Raw genomic sequence first — 19,294 nt, forward strand, 5'->3', positions numbered from 1 at the left:
ATGCCCGCCCACTGGTGCCCCAGGATGTGCAGGTCACATCAAATCACCCCCATGCCCCCTGCATCAGCCCCAGACTGCCTCCGCCAGTACCACTCGGCCGCCAGACCTGTCCGCCGCACTGCACCCTGGGAGTTGTAGTTCCCGCCTCTTTTCACTTCTCCGATGTTTGCCCGCAGCAGAACTACAGCTCCCGGCGGCCTCCGCGGCCGGCTTCCCTCAGCTCGCCCTGTGATTGGCTGCTCGGTGCAGAATGAATGAAATTGTACAGTATTGTGATATTAGAGGTCTGCAGTGTTCCTGAGTGATACCCGGCAGCACCATGAGCACAGCCCTGCACAACCCCCTCAAATCGTGAGTACTGCCCCCTGCCACCCCCTGCAGGTCTGCAATACCCCCCAAGCAGGCAGACACGGGGCACATGCTATGCCTGCAGTGCACTCGGCTCTTGTACTAATGTATAGAGTCCAGTTCTAGATTGCAAGCTCTTCTAGGCCTTAAAATGTGAATGTGTTGTAAATCTTTATTGATTAAGTGCATTCAGTAAGCAGCATTTTATTTTGCATGTAAATAACATCGCAAAGAATCTCTGTGACTGTGATGCACATACGTGTGCCCGGGGCTACCATGTCAGGTTCATGCATTGCATGTCTAGACTGCGTGTCATCACGGTGTGTAATGCCCACAGAGAGCGGTGTCTGTGGTGACCTTGCATACAAAGCGAATCTGTCATGTTTGAGATTAAATTGCAAGCTCCTGTGTTCAGCAAGTACTAGGAACGACTATTTCTGTAACTAAGTTGGGTTTGTTTAGATTGAAACGTATGGAGTGAAGGGAGAGAAAAAAGAGGCGTGAGAGGGGAAGGAAAGAGGGGGCATTCCGGAGGAGAGCTGGGGTCAGGGCAAAGGAGGGAGTTTGGGAGAGAGAAAGGAGGGATCTGTGACAGAGGGATGAGAGAGAGAGAGAAAGAGAGAAGGGAGAAGGATATGCTAGAGAGAGAGAGAGGAGGGAGAAGGGTAAGTCAGAGAAAGAAAAGAGAGAGAAGGTATATCAGAGAGAGTAACAAGGAAGAGGGGTATATCACAGAGAGAAAGGGGGGAGAGGGGTATATCACGGAGAGAAAGGAGGGAGAGGGGTATATCACAGAGAGAAAGGGGGAGAGGGGTATATCACGGAGAGAAAGGGGGGAGAGGGGTATATCACAGAGAAAGGAGGGAGAGGGGTATATCACGGAGAGAAAGGAGGGAGAGGGGTATATCACGGAGAGAAAGGAGGGAGAGGGGTATATCACGGAGAGAAAGGAGGGAGAGGGGTATATCACAGAGAGAAAGGGGGAGAGGGGTATATCACAGAGAGAAAGGGGGAGAGGGGTATATCACAGAGAGAAAGGGGGAGAGGGGTATATCACGGAGAGAAAGGAGGGAGAGGGGTATATCACGGAGAGAAAGGAGGGAGAGGGGTATATCACGGAGAGAAAGGAGGGAGAGGGGTATATTAGAGAGAGAAAGCAGGGAGAAAGGTAAGTCAGAGAAAGAAAAGAGAGAGAAGGTATATCAGAGAGAGTAACAAGGAAGAGGGGTATATCACAGAGAGAAAGGGGGGAGAGGGGTATATCACGGAGAGAAAGGAGGAAGAGGGGTATATCACGGAGAGAAAGGAGGGAGAGGGGTATATCACGGAGAGAAAGGAGGGAGAGGGGTATATCACGGAGAGAAAGGAGGGAGAGGGGTATATCACGGAGAGAAAGGAGGGAGAGGGGTATATTAGAGAGAGAAAGCAGGGAGAAAGGTAAGTCAGAGAAAGAAAAGAGAGAGAGAGGGGTATATTAGAGAGAGAAAAAGGAGGGTGAGGGGTATATAAGAAAGAAAGAGATGAGCTTGTAAGAGAAAGCAAAGGGAAAGAGAGGAGGGAGAGGGGTATGTCAGAGAAAGAAAGGAGGGAGTAGGTTATGCTGAAGGGAGAAAGGAATGAGAGGTCTGTTAGAGAAAAAAGGAGGGAGCGGGGTCTGTGAGAGAGGAGAGAGAGGGTTCTGTGAGAGAGGAGGGAGAGGGGTCTATGAGAGAGGAAAGAGAGGGTCTATGTGAGAGAGGAGGGAGAGGGGTCTGTGAGAGAGGAGGGAGAGGGGTCTGTGAGAGAGGAGGGAGAGGGGTCTGTGAGAGAGGAGGGAGAGGGGTCTGTGAGAGAGGAGGGAGAGGGGTCTGTGAGAGAGGAGGGAGAGTAGTTTTATTTTCTTCTTGGAACCCAAAAAACATCCACATGGATCTGCACCGCTGGCCGGGGTATGGAGGCCTCGTCTGCTCTCCCCGGCGGTCTCGCTCCTTCGCTCGCTTTCTGTGCGGAGGCCAAAGGATTCCTGATGAGAGAACGCAGACTCCCTTCCCAGAAACAGGACTTTGCTAAACTTTCAAGGTCATTGTTGGCTTGAATTACTCGTGAAAGCAGGGGGGGGGTCGGGGCAGAGTGATCTGGGGGCTTCTCGGTGGTATTAGGATCAGGTGTTTTCACTTAATGAGACCCTCTGAAAGGAACCCCCCCTTAACCATTTGTGGTTACAATGTGGCACCCGCTACCTTTGTGGCGAGTTGGTCTTTCCCCGCAGACTTTGTTCTGTGCAGTGGTTGTCGGTGTTTCTATGTTTCTGATGATGCTGAAGATAAAGTCTCGATTTATTTATTTATTTAGCAGGGAGAGATCTTGACGTTTTGTAAAAATAAAGAGTGGAACTTCCTCTTTAATGGCGGACAATCTTCCGTCAAAGGCGCCGTCCCCCTTCTACAAAAAAAAGCAATTAAACGTTCACAGATTTTTATTATTTCCATCGAAGGGTTAATAACATAAAATAAAATTCGTAAGATGACCTATCAGTGTCTGCTTTTGTGTCACATGACAATTAAGTGTTCTCGGGGAGAAGAAATATGAATAAAATGCTATTTTATGTCATTATTTCTCGAAAGGGTTTGAGCATAAAAATAAATATATAATAATAACAAGAATAGAAATATTTTTTTATTATTTTTTGTTGATATTTTTACTAAATATAAATACAATAATATAATCATATATTTTATTATTTTTATTATTATTTTAAATAAGTTTTATTGCTGTTAATATTTTTATTAAATATAAAAATAATAAATAATATAATTATATATTTTGTTATTATTTTAAATAATTTTTATTGCTGTTAATATTTTTCATGAAATAATATAAATATAATAATATAATTATATATCTATATTTATTATTATTATGTTTAAATTATTTTTATTGCTGTTAATATTTTATTAAATAATATAAATGCAATAAAAAATTATTATAATAATTATATATATTTATTTATTTTTTTATATTTCTCTTGCATTACTACCAATTACAACGAGTTATTTCAAAAGTTCTTTTTTTGCAGCATTAAGTTGTTCGTATTCCAGAGAGAATTATTCCAGAAATTAACCCAGTTTCCATAACACAAACCCCGAAGCTACTTCACTAATTCTGTGATATTTTAACCGTCCGCTCGCACCCAGCGGGATTGATGATCCCGACAGTGGAAACGGGTCAAAAACTTAGATTTTCTGGATAATCATTTCAGGTTCCACTTAATAAGCCGCCACGTGTAAAACCCGAGTGTCCGGGGAGCCGTCTGCCGGTTGATGTCGTTTGAAAGCTTTGCGGAGGGTCCTTAAGTGATAATTAAATAGAAAGAAGGGCTTGTGGGGGGCAGTTTTATACTTTATACACGCTTAACATAAATATATATATATACCATACACACACACATATATACATACACACACACACACATATATATACATACACACACACACACATATATATACATACACACACACACACATATATATACACACACACACACACACACACACATACACACTAGCGCTAAAAACATTGGAGCCACTTAGAATATTCCTTGTTTTTGAAAGAAAAGTGCATTTTCCCTATTAAAATAACAGGAAATAGATCAGAAATCCAGCACAGACGGGGTTAATGTTATAAATGTACAAAAATAAAGTGAATAACGGTGCTTCTAATAAATATTTTGATATATAAAGTGAGTATAAATAGCTGCCAGCACTTGACACTTAACCCCTACGTGACAATAAAACAAGCAAAAGATAAAGTGCAGCGCTCAGTTTGTAATAATTCTATATTAATAGTGTTATGCAATACTTGAACATGTCCGTCCTTACAAAATAACACCCATCGTGCATAAAAAAAAAAAACAAAAAAAAACAAAAAAAAAAAAAAAAAAAAACAGGTATACTTAGATTCAAATCACATGTGATGTCTTCTATGAGACTCTCAGCAGGTTCACATGAAAAATAAAAGAAACATATAGATAATAGTATAATATTGTTTATACAAAAGATATTAACCCTCCTATAAGATTGGTACTCACAATCTTTTGAGCAACCAAGTTTGCTCAAACTATAGGGCGTCTGTGTAGGAATATCATAGGATCCAATAGTTTCTGGAAAACAGCAGCTTGTGGTGTTCCACTCAATGTTGTTGTTCCTCAATGAGTATCAGCTCAAGATATTTTTTTTTATGCACGATGGGTGTTATTTTGTAAGGACGGACATGTTCAAGTATTGCATAACACTATTAATATAGAATTATTACAAACTGAGCGCTGCACTTTATCTTTTGCTTAATGTTATAAATGACTATTGTAGCTGGAAATGGCTGATTTTTAATGGAATCTCTTCATAGGCGTACAGAGGCCTTCACTCCCATCATCACTCCCATCACTCCTGTGTTCCAATGGCCCTTTATCACTCCCATCACTCCTGTGTTCCAATGGCCCTTTATCACTCCCATCACTCCTGTGTTACAATGGCCCTTTATCACTCCCATCACTCCTGGGTTCCAATGGCCCTTTATCACTCCCATCACTCCTGGGTTCCAATGGCCCTTTATCACTCCCATCACTCCTGTGTTCCAATGACCCTTTATCACTCCCATCACTCCTGTGCTCCAATGGCCCTTTATCACTCCCATCACTCCTGTGTTCCAATGGCCCTTTATCACTCCCATCACTCCTGTGTTCCAATGGCCTTTTATCACTCCCATCACTCCTGTGTTCCAACGGCCTTTTATCACTCCCATCACTCCCGTGTTCCAATTCTTCAAAAATATTTCACTTCCACAATCTGGCATTTCTCCAACAAAAATATATGAATCTAAAACTCCAGGGTGATATTTTTAATAACAATAATAATAATAATAACATTTATATTTTTATATTATTATTATGTATATTTTTATATTGTTAATATACAAATATAAATTATATAAATAATAACAATATAAAATATACATAATAATAAATAATATAAATATAATTATTATTGTTATGTACATTTTTATATTATTATTGTTGTTGTTATGTATATATTTATATTATTATTATTATTTATCTTTTTATATTATTGGTATTATTATTTATATTATTATTATGTATGTTTCTATATTATGGTTATTATAAAATAATATTATTATTAGTTATAAATATTATTATTATTAGTAATAGTACAAGTCTAGCAGAGAACAGGTTGTCGGTAACGAATGTTATTTTTTTCCCCCCTTCCGGCAGGCTGGGAGAAGATTTCTATCGGGAGGCGATCGAGCATTGCCGCAGTTACAACGCGCGCCTGTGTGCCGAGCGCAGCATGCGCCTGCCGTTCCTGGACTCGCAGACCGGGGTCGCCCAGAATAACTGCTATATCTGGATGGAGAAGACGCACAGGGGCCCCGGTGAGACGCTGCGGCCGTTACAACCCTCATAGACGGGGGGGGGGGGATTATTCCTAAATAAATACATCAAATGTAACACAGGGTAGAGCGGGAAGCTGCAACACTGCTGCTGCAGCTTCTCCCCAAGGAATTTAAAAAAAAAAATATATATATATATATATATATATATGAATACAATGCATATAAAAATACTTGGGTTTTGGGTTTTTTGCGTAGGTCTTTTTTTTTTTTCTGGTGTAAAATCAGTTATTCCGGCTAAAAAAATATTGCTAATAAATAATAATAAAAAATGTATTAATTGATGTGTTTTTGGTTTTGTGGTCAGGCTTATCGCCAGGACAGATCTACACGTACCCCGCGCGCTGCTGGAGGAAGAAGAGGCGGCTCGATATTCTGGAGGACCCCCGACTAAGACCCTGTGAGTTCAGTTTGGGTGGTACGGGGGGGGGGCGGTCGGAGGGGCCAAACTTTCCTGCCGGAGGACAAAACACCCGGTTGGAACGTTCTGGAATTCTTTAAATTCTCTGAGACATTCCAATAGTTTACTCCAAATGTAACGCGTCCTATCATTATTATTATTATTATTATTATTATTAATGCATTTATATGGCGCCATCTTATTACACGGCGCTGTACAACGGATAAACGGAACGCAACAGCGAAAAGGCCTTGGATTTTTTACAGGAAAAGCTTAATCTGAGATATTTAACAATAACGTTTTAAATAAAAATTTGCCAAAATTTAGTGAAAAAACAAAACAAAAAGGAAATCTAGAAATAGTGAGCGTCGCCATCGGTATCTTCCTGACCGTTTAGTCTGACGTGCGCCGGAGAACTCGGGTTTTGGGGGTACGTTGGGGCAAGAGCTCGGAGGTATTGGGGGGGGGATTGTCCTAGAGGTTTGACTCCTGGATATAATGTAGATTCAAATAAATTGTTCTGGTGAAAACATTTTAAATGCGTCTCCGTAGCAACCAACGGAATGCTCTTCCTGATAGCACCGCTCCATGGGTTGCTATGGTGATAGGAACATTTTGCACGTATAATGTATAAGCCCTTAAAGGGACAGATGTGACCCCCCGACAGGACCCTGTGAGTGAGCCGAACACTCTTTGGGAGAAGCTGCAGCCTTGCTGCTGCAGATGTCATCCTTCCCCGTGGTCTGACGTGTCTTGCCACTGATTGGCTGCTTGAAGCCAATTGCAGGTCCGTGTAAAAGCGAATGAGCTCTTAGTTGTGTTTTTGTATAAACTTTATCAGATCTGTCACCGTATCCGTTAACTACGGAAAAATGAGAAACTTTTAATTTAACCTTTTCTATTACAAAAAAATCTGTGGCAATAACCTATCAGTGTCTGCTCTTTGTGTCACATGACAATTAAGTGTTCCCAGCATAAATGAAGAATGCCATAGTGACTGTGAGGTCTGGTTAGTGCGGCGTTGTGTGGGTTAGTTGGGTAGTTATTAGGTTGTGGGTTGGTTAGTTGGGTAGTTATTAGGTTGTGGGTTGGTTGGGTAGTTATTAGGTTGTGGGTTGGTTAGTACGGCGTTGTGTGGGTTAGTTGGGTAGTTATTGGGTTGTGGGTTGGTTAGTACGGCGTTGTGTGGGTTAGTTGGGTAGTTATTAGGTTGTGGGTTGGTTAGTACGGCGTTGTGTGGGTTAGTTGGGTAGTCATTAGGTTGTGGGTTGGTTAGTGCGGCGTTGTGTGGGTTAGTTGGGTAGTTATTAGGTTGTGGGTTGGTTAGTTGGGCAGTTATTAGGTTGTGGGTTGGTTAGTGCGGCGTTGTGTGGGTTAGTTGGGCAGTTATTAGGTTGTGGGTTGGTTAGTGCGGCATTGTGTGGGTTAGTTGGGTAGTTATTAGGTTGTGGGTTGGTTAGTGCGGCGTTGTGTGGGTTAGTTGGGTAGTTATTAGGTTGTGGGTTGGTTAGTTGGGCAGTTATTAGGTTGTGGGTTGGTTAGTTGGGCAGTTATTAGGTTGTGGGTTGGTTAGTTGGGCAGTTATTAGGTTGTGGGTTGGTTAGTACGGCGTTGTGTGGGTTAGTTGGGTAGTTATTAGGTTGTGGGTTGGTTAGTTGGGCAGTTATTAGGTTGTGGGTTGGTTAGTGCGGCGTTGTGTGGGTTAGTTGGGCAGTTATTAGGTTGTGGGTTGGTTAGTGCGGCGTTGTGTGGGTTAGTTGGGTAGTTATTAGGTTGTGGGTTGGTTAGTGCGGCGTTGTGTGGGTTAGTTGGGTAGTTATTAGGTTGTGGGTTGGTTAGTTGGGCAGTTATTAGGTTGTGGGTTGGTTAGTTGGGCAGTTATTAGGTTGTGGGTTGGTTAGTACGGCGTTGTGTGGGTTAGTTGGGCAGTTATTAGGTTGTGGGTTGGTTAGTACGGCGTTGTGTGGGTTAGTTGGGTAGTTATTAGGTTGTGGGTTGGTTAGTACGGCGTTGTGTGGGTTGGTTGGGCAGTTATTAGGTTGTGGGTTGGTTAGTTGGGTAGTTATTAGGTTGTGGGTTGGTTAGTTGGGTAGTTATTAGGTTGTGGGTTAGTTAGTATTGTATTCTAGTATGTTGGGTAGTTTGTTGACTGCTTGGGGTAGTTCTTTAGGGTTATTGGGGGCAGGGGGTGGTGTAACGGTCTCTGTGATCTGGTGGAACACCCTGTCTCATACCCCATCGCCCCCAGCGTGTACCCCATTAATATCATCACATCGTTCTCTTTCCAATCTCCGCATTTCCTTTGCCGATACCCACATGTTACCCCATTTGTCTGCTCTGCCTCCACCTGTATCCAGTAATTGCCCTCGGGGTAAATAGTAAGGTTGGACTGGTAGGTCTTTCCATTACTTGCTGAATCGGGGGGTCCGTTGAGTCAGCATGTTTAAATTCCTTCACTGTATTTACCGGCAGCTGTCGGCGAGAGTTACCCCAACAGCTGATCTGAAGCCGTCTGATAATGAATCCCTCCGTCCCTCTCGTCCTCTCCGTCTCTAATGCCTTCTTTCAGTCTGCCCTCTCTCCCCACCTTGCCCCAGTTTCTCTCCTCTCTCTCTCTCTCTTTCAGCCGAATTCCCTTTGATTTCTCTTTTCTGCCCCAGATTAGGTTGGGATTCTGTCTCTCAGTCTCTTCCTTGTCTGTCTCGTTCTCCTCTCTCTGTCTCCTCGCTCTGTCTCCTCGCTCTGTCTCTCTCTCTCTCTCTCTCTCAACTTCATACTCGTTTCTCTCCCCTCTTTTCTCTGTTTCCCCCCATTTCTCTCTTTATCTCGCCCTCCTTTCTCTCTCTCTGTCACTCCATCCCTTCCCCCATGTTCTCTCTCACATTTTTCTTCAGCTTTTTTTTTAATTCAGCTATTCGGTAAATGAAAAAAACAGTTGCCATGGCAACTATCGAATCACATGACCAGACATATTAATGCTCTTTTTTTGTACACTTGTCTGGAAAGAAAATGCAATTTCAGTTCAGAGAAAATGCAGCAGAACCGACTCTACGCAAATATATATAAATATATCACTTTAACCCTTTAAACACATCGCTGTCATACGGTCACTTTACACGGGACTGTCTCTTTAACCCATTAAACACATCGCTGTCATTAGGTCACTTTACGCGGGACTGCCTCTTTAACCCATTAAACACGGCGCTGTCATTAGGTCGCTTTACACGGGACTGTCTCTTTAACCCATTAAACACCTCGCTGTCATTAGGTCACTTTACGCGGGACTGTCTCTTTAACCCATTAAGCACATCGCTGTCATTAGGTCACTTTACGCGGGACTGTCTCTTTAACCCATTCCACATCACAATTCACACCAGTATGTTTCTAATAGAGGAAGCACACAAAGGATCAGGTCGGGGTATAAATGCTGTCTTTAACCTGTGATGTGTATTATAAGCCAATAGTGTTGGGCAGATTCTGTAGCATTGCATTTTCCATTAAGTATCTGTAGTAGATATCTATAATCGGAATATTATCTTTATTTAATGTAGGGTGTAAGGGGCATGCGTATTTCTGCAAGTACTTTTTTATGGTAGATAAATGGAACAGCTTCCCTGCAGAAGTGGTAGTGGCCAATATACAACTGATTAAAGTTTGAGTCTTTACAGTAGAAAGAACGGGCCGAGCGGAGGCGATCATTTTCCTCGATTCCTCCGGAGACGGGCGGAGGGAATGAGTATTAGAAAATATTATAAAATCTGCATTTATCGTTCTCAAACATTATTATTGCTTAAAGCTGCTCCTGTGGCGGAAACCCGAGGGAGGGAATCCCCCCCAAACCCGAGACCACCCGGGGCGGGAATCCCCCCAAACCCGAGACCACCCGGACGGGAATCCCCCCCCAAACCCGAGACCGCCCGGGGCGGGAATCCTGCCTTCACATCAGATATGGAAATATATAATATAATATAATATCAAATATCAAATGCAGGGTTACCATGGTAATGAGATCATTTTTCATATTTTTGCTGGGAAAAAATGAGCAGCCCCCCCCAGGCAGTGTCTCTCTGGTACTGAACTGGTTAAAAATGAAGTTCATCACCGTGGGGGTCGTAATGACTTTTTTTTTGCGTTTAAGGTGCAGGATTCCCTGACTCCCCCCCTAATGTGATCGGCCCCCTTTTTCCTCCCCACGCTGTAATGGCTCCTCTTACGCCCTCATAGGTGTTTTATGGCTAATTGCCGGAGAGAAGTGTCTTTTTATGTCCTTAATGACGGCTAATGGGTCTCCGAGCTCCCGCGTGTCTAATACACGGCCTCCCCTGCCTGGGAGTTCCATCCATGCGCGATGGGATATTGTCATTTATACTCCTTTACCCCACTAGCCCTCTTTGTTGCCCCTGTTATCCCCGGAACCCATGGGATGGGCGTCTGGCTCTTTAATGTTTAAACTACTGGCCGGCACCGAGCGGACGCGCCGGATCCAGAACACTAACCCCTATCACTCCGTTCTCAGACTACGAAGTTCCACTGAAGAAGGAGAGCAGCCTGCCGGAGGGGCCGGTCCTGGAGGCTCTACTCTGCGCCGAGACGGTGGACAAGAAGCTAGAACTCAAAGAAGAGGAGACCGTCACTGACTGCCAGGTGAGAGAGTTATATACCCCCTGTATACAGTAATATAACCCCCAGCGCTGTATACAATAATATAACCCCCAGCGCTGTATACAGTAATATAACCCCCCAGCGCTGTATACAATAATATAACCCCCAGCGCTGTATACAGTAATATAACCCCCAGCGCTGTATACAGTAATATAACCCCCAGCGCTGTATACAGTAATATAACCCCCAGCACTGTATACAGTAATATAACCCCCAGCGCTGTATACAGTAATATAACCCCCAGCGCTGTATACAGTAATATAACCCCCCAGCGCTGTATACAGTAATATAACCCCCAGCGCTGTATACAGTTATATAACCCCCAGCGCTGTATACAGTAATATAACACCCAGTGCTGTATACAGTAATATAACCCCCCAGCACTGTATACAGTAATATAACCCCCCAGCACTGTATACAGTAATATAACCCCCAGAGCTGTATACAGTAATATAACCCCCAGCGCTGTATACAGTAATATAACCCCTCAGCGCTGTATACAGTAATATAACCCCCCAGCGCTGTATACAGTAATATAACCCCCAGTGCTGTATACAGTAATATAACCCCAGCGCTGTATACAGTAATATAACCCCCAGCGCTGTATACAGTAATATAACCCCCCAGCGCTGTATACAGTAATATAACCCCCCAGCGCTGTATACAGTAATATAACCCCCAGCGCTGTATACAGTAATATAACCCCCCAGAGCTGTATACAGTAATATAACCCCAGCGCTGTATACAGTAATATAACCCCCCAGCGCTGTATACAGTAATATAACCCCCAGTGCTGTATACAGTAATATAACCCCAGCGCTGTATACAGTAATATAACCCCAGCGCTGTATACAGTAATATAACCCCCAGCGCTGTATACAGTAATATAACCCCCAGCGCTGTATACAGTAATATAACCCCCCCAGCGCTGTATACAGTAATATAACCCCCCAGTGCTGTATACAGTAATATAACCCCCAGCGCTGTATACAGTAATATAACCCCCCAGTGCTGTATACAGTAATATAACCCCCAGCGCTGTATACAGTAATATAACCCCCAGCGCTGTATACAGTAATATAACCCCCAGCGCTGTATACAGTAATATAACCCCCAGCACTGTATACAGTAATATAACCCCCAGCGCTGTATACAGTAATATAACCCTCAGCGCTGTATACAGTAATATAACCCCCAGCGCTGTATACAGTAATATAACCCCCCAGTGCTGTATACAGTAATATAACCCCCAGCGCTGTATACAGTAATATAACCCAAAGCACTGTATACAGTAATATAACCCCCAGCGCTGTATACAGTAATATAACCCCCCAGTGCTGTATACAGTAATATAACCCCCAGCGCTGTATACAGTAATATAACCCCCCAGCACTGTATACAGTAATATAACCCCCAGTGCTGTATACAGTAATATAACCCCCAGCACTGTATACAGTAATATAACCCCCAGCTCTGTATACAGTAATATAACCCCCCAGCACTGTATACAGTAATATAACCCCCCAGCGCTGTATACAGTAATATAACCCCCAGCGCTGTATACAGTAATATAACCTCCAGCGCTGTATACAGTAATATAACCCCCAGCGCTGTATACAGTAATATAACCCCCAGTGCTGTATACAGTAATATAACCCCCCAGTGCTGTATACAGTAATATAACCCCCCAGCACTGTATACAGTAATATAACCCCCAGCGCTGTATACAGTAATATAACCCCCCAGCGCTGTATACAGTAATATAACCCCCAGCGCTGTATACAGTAATATAACCTCCAGCGCTGTATACAGTAATATAACCCCCAGCGCTGTATACAGTAATATAACCCCAACGCTGTATACAGTAATATAACCCCCCAGCGCTGTATACAGTAATATAACCCCCAGCGCTGTATACAGTAATATAACCCCCAGCGCTGTATACAGTAATATACCCCCCAGCACTGTATACAGTAATATAACCCCCAGCGCTGTATACAGTAATATAACCCCCAGCGCTGTATACAATAATATAACCCCAGCGCTGTATACAGTAATATAACATCCCAGCACTGTATACAGTAATATAACCCCCAGCGCTGTATACAGTAATATAACCCCCAGCGCTGTATACAGTAATATAACCCCCAGCGCTGTATACAGTAATATAACCCCAACGCTGTATACAGTAATATAACCCCCCAGCGCTGTATACAGTAATATAACCCCCAGCGCTGTATACAGTAATATACCCCCCAGCGCTGTATACAGTAATATAACCCCCAGCGCTGTATACAGTAATATAACCCCAGCGCTGTATACAGTAATATAACCCCAGCGCTGTATACAGTAATATAACCCCCAGCGCTGTATACAGTAATATAACCCCCAGCGCTGTATACAGTAATAACCCCCCAGCGCTGTATACAGTAATAACCCCCAGCGAGAACTGGCTGAAAGCATTATATTATGGGGTAAAACTTGTTCTGATTGGATGTTCAGGAATGGTGGGAGATGCGCTTTAGTAAGGAGTTCAGGGATTGGTGGGGTGCTGTGTGAATCCGCCACATCTTAGTGAAATACAACAAAAAAGTTAAAACTGAGATATATCGGCCTGGGATTTATTAATTTATTTATTAGACATAAAATATTTTAACTTTTTTTATCTCTGATATTGAATTCTGTCCATTATTTGTTTTATAAAATTTGGTTAAAAATGAAATTTCCGTCTAGATCGGCGTTTGGGTTTTACTTTGTAATAAATAAATGTTGTATTGCGTGCAGAAGCCGCAGGTCGGGGACGTTGCGCATGACCTGGACGGCGAGGAGCTGGAAGACGATACCCCAAAACGCAAGAACCGAGCGAAGGGGAAGGTGAGCGGCGCCGAGCGGTTATCTCCCCAAGCGGGGGGGGGGGGGGCAGAGTTTGGGGCCGGAAACGTTTGATTCTCTCTGTGTCTCTAGGCCTGCGGGATCGGAGGAATGAAGAAGAGACAAGATCCGTCCGCGCAGGAAGACCGAGACAAACCCTACGTGTGTGACAGTAAGTGGATCCAGAACCTGCCGGGTACTAACGACGGCCACGTGTTTAAGGGCCGGCCCCTCCGAGGGCCACCGGGTAGTAATGGCAGTGAAATGTTTAAGGGCCGCTCTGTGCGCATGCACTGATAGAATATACTCTGTCGCCCTTTAGTTTGTGGGAAGCGCTATAAGAACCGTCCGGGTCTGAGTTACCATTACACTCACACTCACCTCGCCGAGGAGGAGGGCGAAGAGAACGCAGAGAGGTACATAATACCGTTCCACCGGAAAAACAACCACAAACGTGAGTACCGCGCGCCTTCATATACAGATGGAGTGCTCGGAAATATGTATATACATTAGGGGGGTCCGTGTCCCGGTATCTGTGTATTAGGAGGGGTGAGGGTCCCGGTGTCTGTGTATTAGGAGGGGGTGAGGGTCCCGGTGTCTGTGTATTAGGAGGGGTGAGGGTCCCGGTGTCTGTGTATTAGGAGGGGTGAGGGTCCCGGTGTCTGTGTATTAGGAGGGGGTGAGGGTCCCGGTGTCTGTGTATTAGGAGGGGTGAGGGTCCCGGTGTCTGTGTATTAGGAGGGGTCTGTGTCCCGGTGTCTGTGTATTAGGAGGGGTGAGGGTCCTGGTGTCTGTGTATTAGGAGGGGGTGAAGGTCCCGGTGTCTGTGTATTAGGAGGGGTGAGGGGTCCCGGTGTCTGTGTATTAGGAGGGGTGCGTGTCCCGGTGTCTGTGTATTAGGAGGGGGTGAGGGTCCCGGTGTCTGTGTATTAGGAGGGGTGAGGTCCCGGTGTCTGTTTATTAGGAGGGGTGAGGGTCCCGGTGTCTGTGTATTAGGAGGGGTGAGGGTCCCGGTGTTTGTGTATTAGGAGGGGTGAGGGTCCCGGTGTCTGTGTATTGGGAGGGGTGAGGGTCCCGGTGTCTGTGTATTGGGAGGGGTGAGGGTCCCGGTGCCTGTGTATTAGCAGGGGTGAGGGTCCCAGTGTCTGTGTATTAGGAGGGGTGAGGGGTCCCCGTGTCTGTGTATTAGGAGGGGTGAGGGTCCCGGTGTCTGTGTATTGGGAGGGGTGAGGGTCCCGGTGTCTGTGTATTAGAGGGGGTGAGGGTCCCGGTGTCTGTGTATTAGGAGGGGTGAGGGTCCCGGTGTCTGTGTATTAGGGGGGGTGAGGGTCCCGGTGTCTGTGTATTAGGAGGGGTGATAGTCCCGGTGTCTGTGTATTAGGAGGGGTGAGGGTCCCGGTGTCTGTGTATTAGGGGGGTGAGGGTCCCGGTGTCTGTGTATTTGGAGGGGTGAGGGTCCCGGTGTCTGTGTATTAGGAGGGTCCCGGTGTCTGTATATTAGGTGGAGGCGGGGGTTGCGTGTCCCGGTGGGTACAGCACTGTGTATAAGGCAGGCCGCTCTCTGTACAGCGCAGTATACTGTATAGCTCTGTACAGATGATCTCCCCTCCCCCATTTCTCCGGTTCTTTCTCTCTAATTGAAACTATAAATCAGACCCAGATATATTAAAGCCGCACTGCATATTTTTTGGCGGTCCCTCAGATACAGACAGTTGCCGTGGAAACAGAGGCGTGACAGGGATAGGTTATCAGTTTGGGTGATGGCTGCCCTCCCCCTCCCTTCCCTAAAATAATGGTACCTTCTGAGTTTAACTCTTTGCTGGCTTTGGCTGCCGCAGAAGGGGTCCGCTGACCGTCTTGTGTGTCTCTCCCCCCCCAGACTTCTACAAAGAGCTTAACTGGGTCCCCGAAATGCAGCCGAGACACACAGGTGAGCTCTCGATACCCCCAAACGAGACATGCTCCCCCCCGATACCCCCAAACGAGACATGCTCCCCTCCCCGATACCCCTGTACGAGACATGCCCCCCCGATACCCCCATACGAGACATGCTCCCCCCCAATACCCCCGTACGAGACATGCTTCCCCCCGATACCCCCATACGAGACATGCACCCCCCCGATAACCCCATACGAGACATGCTCCCCCGATACCCCCATACGAGACATGCTCCCCCCCTGATAACCCCATACGAGACATGCCCCCCCGATACCCCCATACGAGACATGCTCCCTCCCGATACCCTTATACGAGACATGCCCCCCTGATACCCCCATACGAGACATGCTCCCCCCGATACCCCCATACGAGACATGCTCCCCCCCGATACCCCCATACGAGACATGCTCCCCCCCGATACCCCCGTACGAGACATGCTCCCTCCCCATACCCTTATACGAGACATGCTCCCCCCGATACCCCCGTACGAGACATGCTCCCCCCGATACCCCCGTACGAGACATGCTCCCCCCGATACCCCCGTACGAGACATGCTCCCCCCCGATACCCCTGTACGAGACATGCTCCCCCCCGATACCCCCATACGAGACATGCTCCCCCCGATACCCCCATACGAGACATGCCCCCCCGATATGAGACATGCATCTATTAAATTCCCTAATTTCCTTATAGTTTTTTGTTGTAGAAATAGACATTTTATGTAAATGTCACGTTCTGTCCACCAATCAGGTGACTTCTGTCGGCTCGGTCGCCGGGTGATATTCTTTTGGGTTTGCTTGTTGAAACGTTTCACGCGGGGTCCTTCGTATTCCCGATAACACAACGTAGCTGAGAGACTCGCGAGGCTTCTGCTGTCTAAAGCCTAGCATTCCGCGTTTATTCCGTCCCACGCACGTCGAGCAATTATCCAGTTATGCTACAAAAATTGGGTCGATGCCTCGTGTTTTTTAAGGGTTAAAATGGTTAAAGCGAAGAGAGATAGAAAAAAGAAAATGTAACGAGAGAGCGTAATCTAACGCTAGAGAGTCAGAGGCTGAGATGGAACGGAAGGGAATTTTACTTTACTAAGAGGGTGGTAGATAAGTGGAACAGCCTCCCAGCAGAGGTAGTAGATAAATGGAACAGCCTCCCGGGAGAAGTGGTAGAGGATGCGTAACTTTTTACTTTCTTCCAGTTAAGAAAGCGCCGGACGGCTCTGTCATCGCCAACGGTTACTGCGACTTCTGTCTAGGAGGAGCCAAGAAAACGGGGTGTCCGGAGGACCTCATCTCCTGCGCGGACTGCGGCCGCTCGGGTAATCTTGGGGTCGGAACGGGGCAGATGGGGGGGGTACCGTGTTCGCCCAGATTGCCCGTTTCTTTGATTCTTCTCCTTAAAACGTTAGCAGCAGACGGGACATGGCAGACGGGACATGCGCGGCGGCACCCGGGGGGAAATAGATTTCTGGTTTCTAGAAAATGTACAAACGTAGCTGAATGTTTAATTTCCATGATAATGAGACGCAAATCCACGCAAACCCGTGTAACGTGTTTAATGGGTTAAAGAGACCGCCCGTGTAACGTGTTTAATGGGTTAAAGAGACCGTCGGTGTAGCGTGTTTAATGGGTTAAAGAGACAGTCCGTGTAACGTGTTTAATGGGTTAAAGAGACCGTCCGTGTAGCGTGTTTAATGGGTTAAAGAGACCGTCCGTGTAACGTGTTTAATGGGTTAAAGAGACCGTCGGTGTCACGTTGTGATTTCCGTCTCCAGGTCACCCGTCCTGCTTGCAGTTTACGGTGAATATGACGGCGGCCGTGCGGACGTACCGCTGGCAGTGCATCGAGTGCAAGTCATGTATCCTCTGCGGGACGTCCGAAAACGATGTGAGGAACTTTCACTTTAAATACAACGCCCAAAATCTTGGGCTCAGGTGTAATGTAGAGGTGGTAGATAAGTGGAACAGCCTCCCAGCAGAGGTGGTAGAGGGTAATACAGTGAGGGGATTAAACATGCATGGGAAAGACATACGGCTCCTGAATCTAAGACGAGACCAACGACTGATTAAGGTTTGAGTCGTTAGATGGGGGGCCGCCGGGGGCCGATCTGCCGGTAGATGTTTTGGTTTCGTGGTCCCCATAAAGAGTTAAAGACGAATCTTTTTTCTCCCCGCAGGATCAGCTCCTGTTCTGCGATGACTGTGACCGGGGGTATCACATGTACTGCCTGAGCCCCCCGATGTCCGAGCCCCCCGAAGGTACGTAGAGGAATTCAAGCGTTTGGTTAATGTGGGGCAGAGGGGTAAAATGATCGGGGGGGAGGGCAGTAGTCCCCCCCCCCATTAATGGCGGTTATTGACGGTTCTGCCGATTTCAGCCGCTTTCTAATGAAATAAATCCGTTTCTCTCCGCCGCGGCCCATAAAATCCTCACCACGCGGCCGGCGACCTTCTGGCTGAAGCGGCTCCGGCCCCAGGCGGCCCCTGGCGGCCACTAACTCTCCCATAAAACGGCAGCTTTTTTTTACGACGTACAAAAACCTCCTTAGTCCCTTTTAAGATCTGCTGCTGGGTGGGGAGACTTTTAACCTCCAAAGGAAAAAAAACAAAAACACCGTCCATTTCCGCTCAGAAATATCACCTTCTACTTCCTTTCATGGCCGTGATGTCATTCCTTTATTATTGCCCCTGTAACCCCCCATCTGCCCCTGCCCCCCCATACAACAGAACTGCCCCCTGCCTTGGGTTGTATGTCCATGTATTTTGGTAAAGCCCCTCTTGGTTTCTCCCTGTGGCCCCCCAAATGCTTGTGTTTTATTTTGGGGGGGTCTCTTCCCCGACGCGCTTTGCTGATGGCGCTCTTTTCTCTCGGCAGGTAGCTGGAGTTGTCACCTCTGTCTGCGGCAACTCAAAGAGAAAGCTTCTGCCTTCATCACCCTGACCTAAGGGGCCGGGGCCCTCCCCACCGAGACGCACGGACAAAGAGCCAATCACAGCGTCACCCGCCCCGCGCGGCCCCCCGGCCCCGCACCGCAGCCCCCCGATCCTCCGCTTCTGTCCTTTCCAGGCGGCTTCCTCGGCTGACTATCTCAAAGGATCCGAGGATACCCGCCGGCGGCGTGTCCGAGGGGCAGCTGCCGGGGGCCAGTTTGTTTTGTTCTGCCCGGCTCCCTGAGCATGAGTTTCAGGCTCCGCTTGCCCCCCCATTGTAATTACCCCCCCCAGCTCGGGCAGGTCCGGATTCCGAAGGGGGGGTTTGTGCTTTGGATCTGTTACCCCTATAACCCGTGGGGTACACGCTGAGGCTCAGAGAGTCGCGCAGGGGGTCCGCAGACAAAGGACTCATTTTGGGTTAAATAACTTCTTCTTCTATTCATTCCGTTTTTGATGATTTTGCCGTATGTAACGTGTTCCGCGTGTCCGCCGGGTGCGTTGTCACGAAAGGGACGCTCAACTGCCCCGTGCTGCCCCACCAGTAAAGAATGCATATTAAAGTACCTAAATATGCATTTTTTACCTTAAAAAAGCACTTCCCTTTAGGAGAAGCTTCAGCTCCAGAGCTGCAGTACCCCCTTCATTGCTTCAGTGCCAGGAAAGCCATCGCATTAAAATGAATGGGAGCGCTCTCTCTAAGCAT

The 19,294-nt window shown here is 46.4% G+C and overlaps 1 protein-coding gene across 2 annotated transcripts; it reads left to right on the top strand.

Moving 5' to 3' along the window:
- Window positions 1-255: 255 nt before the first annotated feature.
- DPF1 (double PHD fingers 1) lies at window positions 256-18,870 on the top strand. Of its 2 annotated transcripts, none has more exons than XM_053473039.1 (12): window positions 256-351; window positions 5,612-5,772; window positions 6,098-6,190; window positions 10,707-10,834; window positions 13,637-13,726; window positions 13,817-13,895; window positions 14,046-14,177; window positions 15,603-15,653; window positions 16,857-16,976; window positions 17,433-17,545; window positions 17,835-17,916; window positions 18,533-18,870. In XM_053473039.1, the coding sequence occupies exons 1-12, from the start codon at window positions 320-322 to the stop codon at window positions 18,601-18,603; spliced, it is 1,152 nt and encodes a 383-aa protein (XP_053329014.1). In that variant the 5' UTR covers window positions 256-319; the 3' UTR covers window positions 18,604-18,870. The 2 variants fall into 2 exon arrangements, with proteins under 2 accessions (XP_053329014.1, XP_053329013.1); XM_053473038.1 differs by lacking the exon at window positions 256-351 and adding an exon at window positions 2,103-2,406.
- The last annotated feature ends 424 nt before the right edge of the window (window positions 18,871-19,294 follow it).

The sequence above is a fragment of the Spea bombifrons genome, chromosome 8 (genome assembly GCF_027358695.1).
Source record: "Spea bombifrons isolate aSpeBom1 chromosome 8, aSpeBom1.2.pri, whole genome shotgun sequence".
Taxonomy (NCBI): Eukaryota; Metazoa; Chordata; class Amphibia; order Anura; family Pelobatidae; genus Spea; species Spea bombifrons.

Coding starts and splice junctions, on each gene's coding strand:
- DPF1 (XM_053473038.1), top strand. CDS start 2,279: ATGGAGGCCTCGTCTGCTCTCCCCGGCGGTCTCGCTCCTTCGCTCGCT. Junction 13,727..13,816: donor AGAACCGAGCGAAGGGGAAG/GTGAGCGGCGCC, acceptor CTGTGTCTCTAG/GCCTGCGGGATCGGAGGAAT. Junction 15,654..16,856: donor AATGCAGCCGAGACACACAG/GTGAGCTCTCGA, acceptor ACTTTCTTCCAG/TTAAGAAAGCGCCGGACGGC.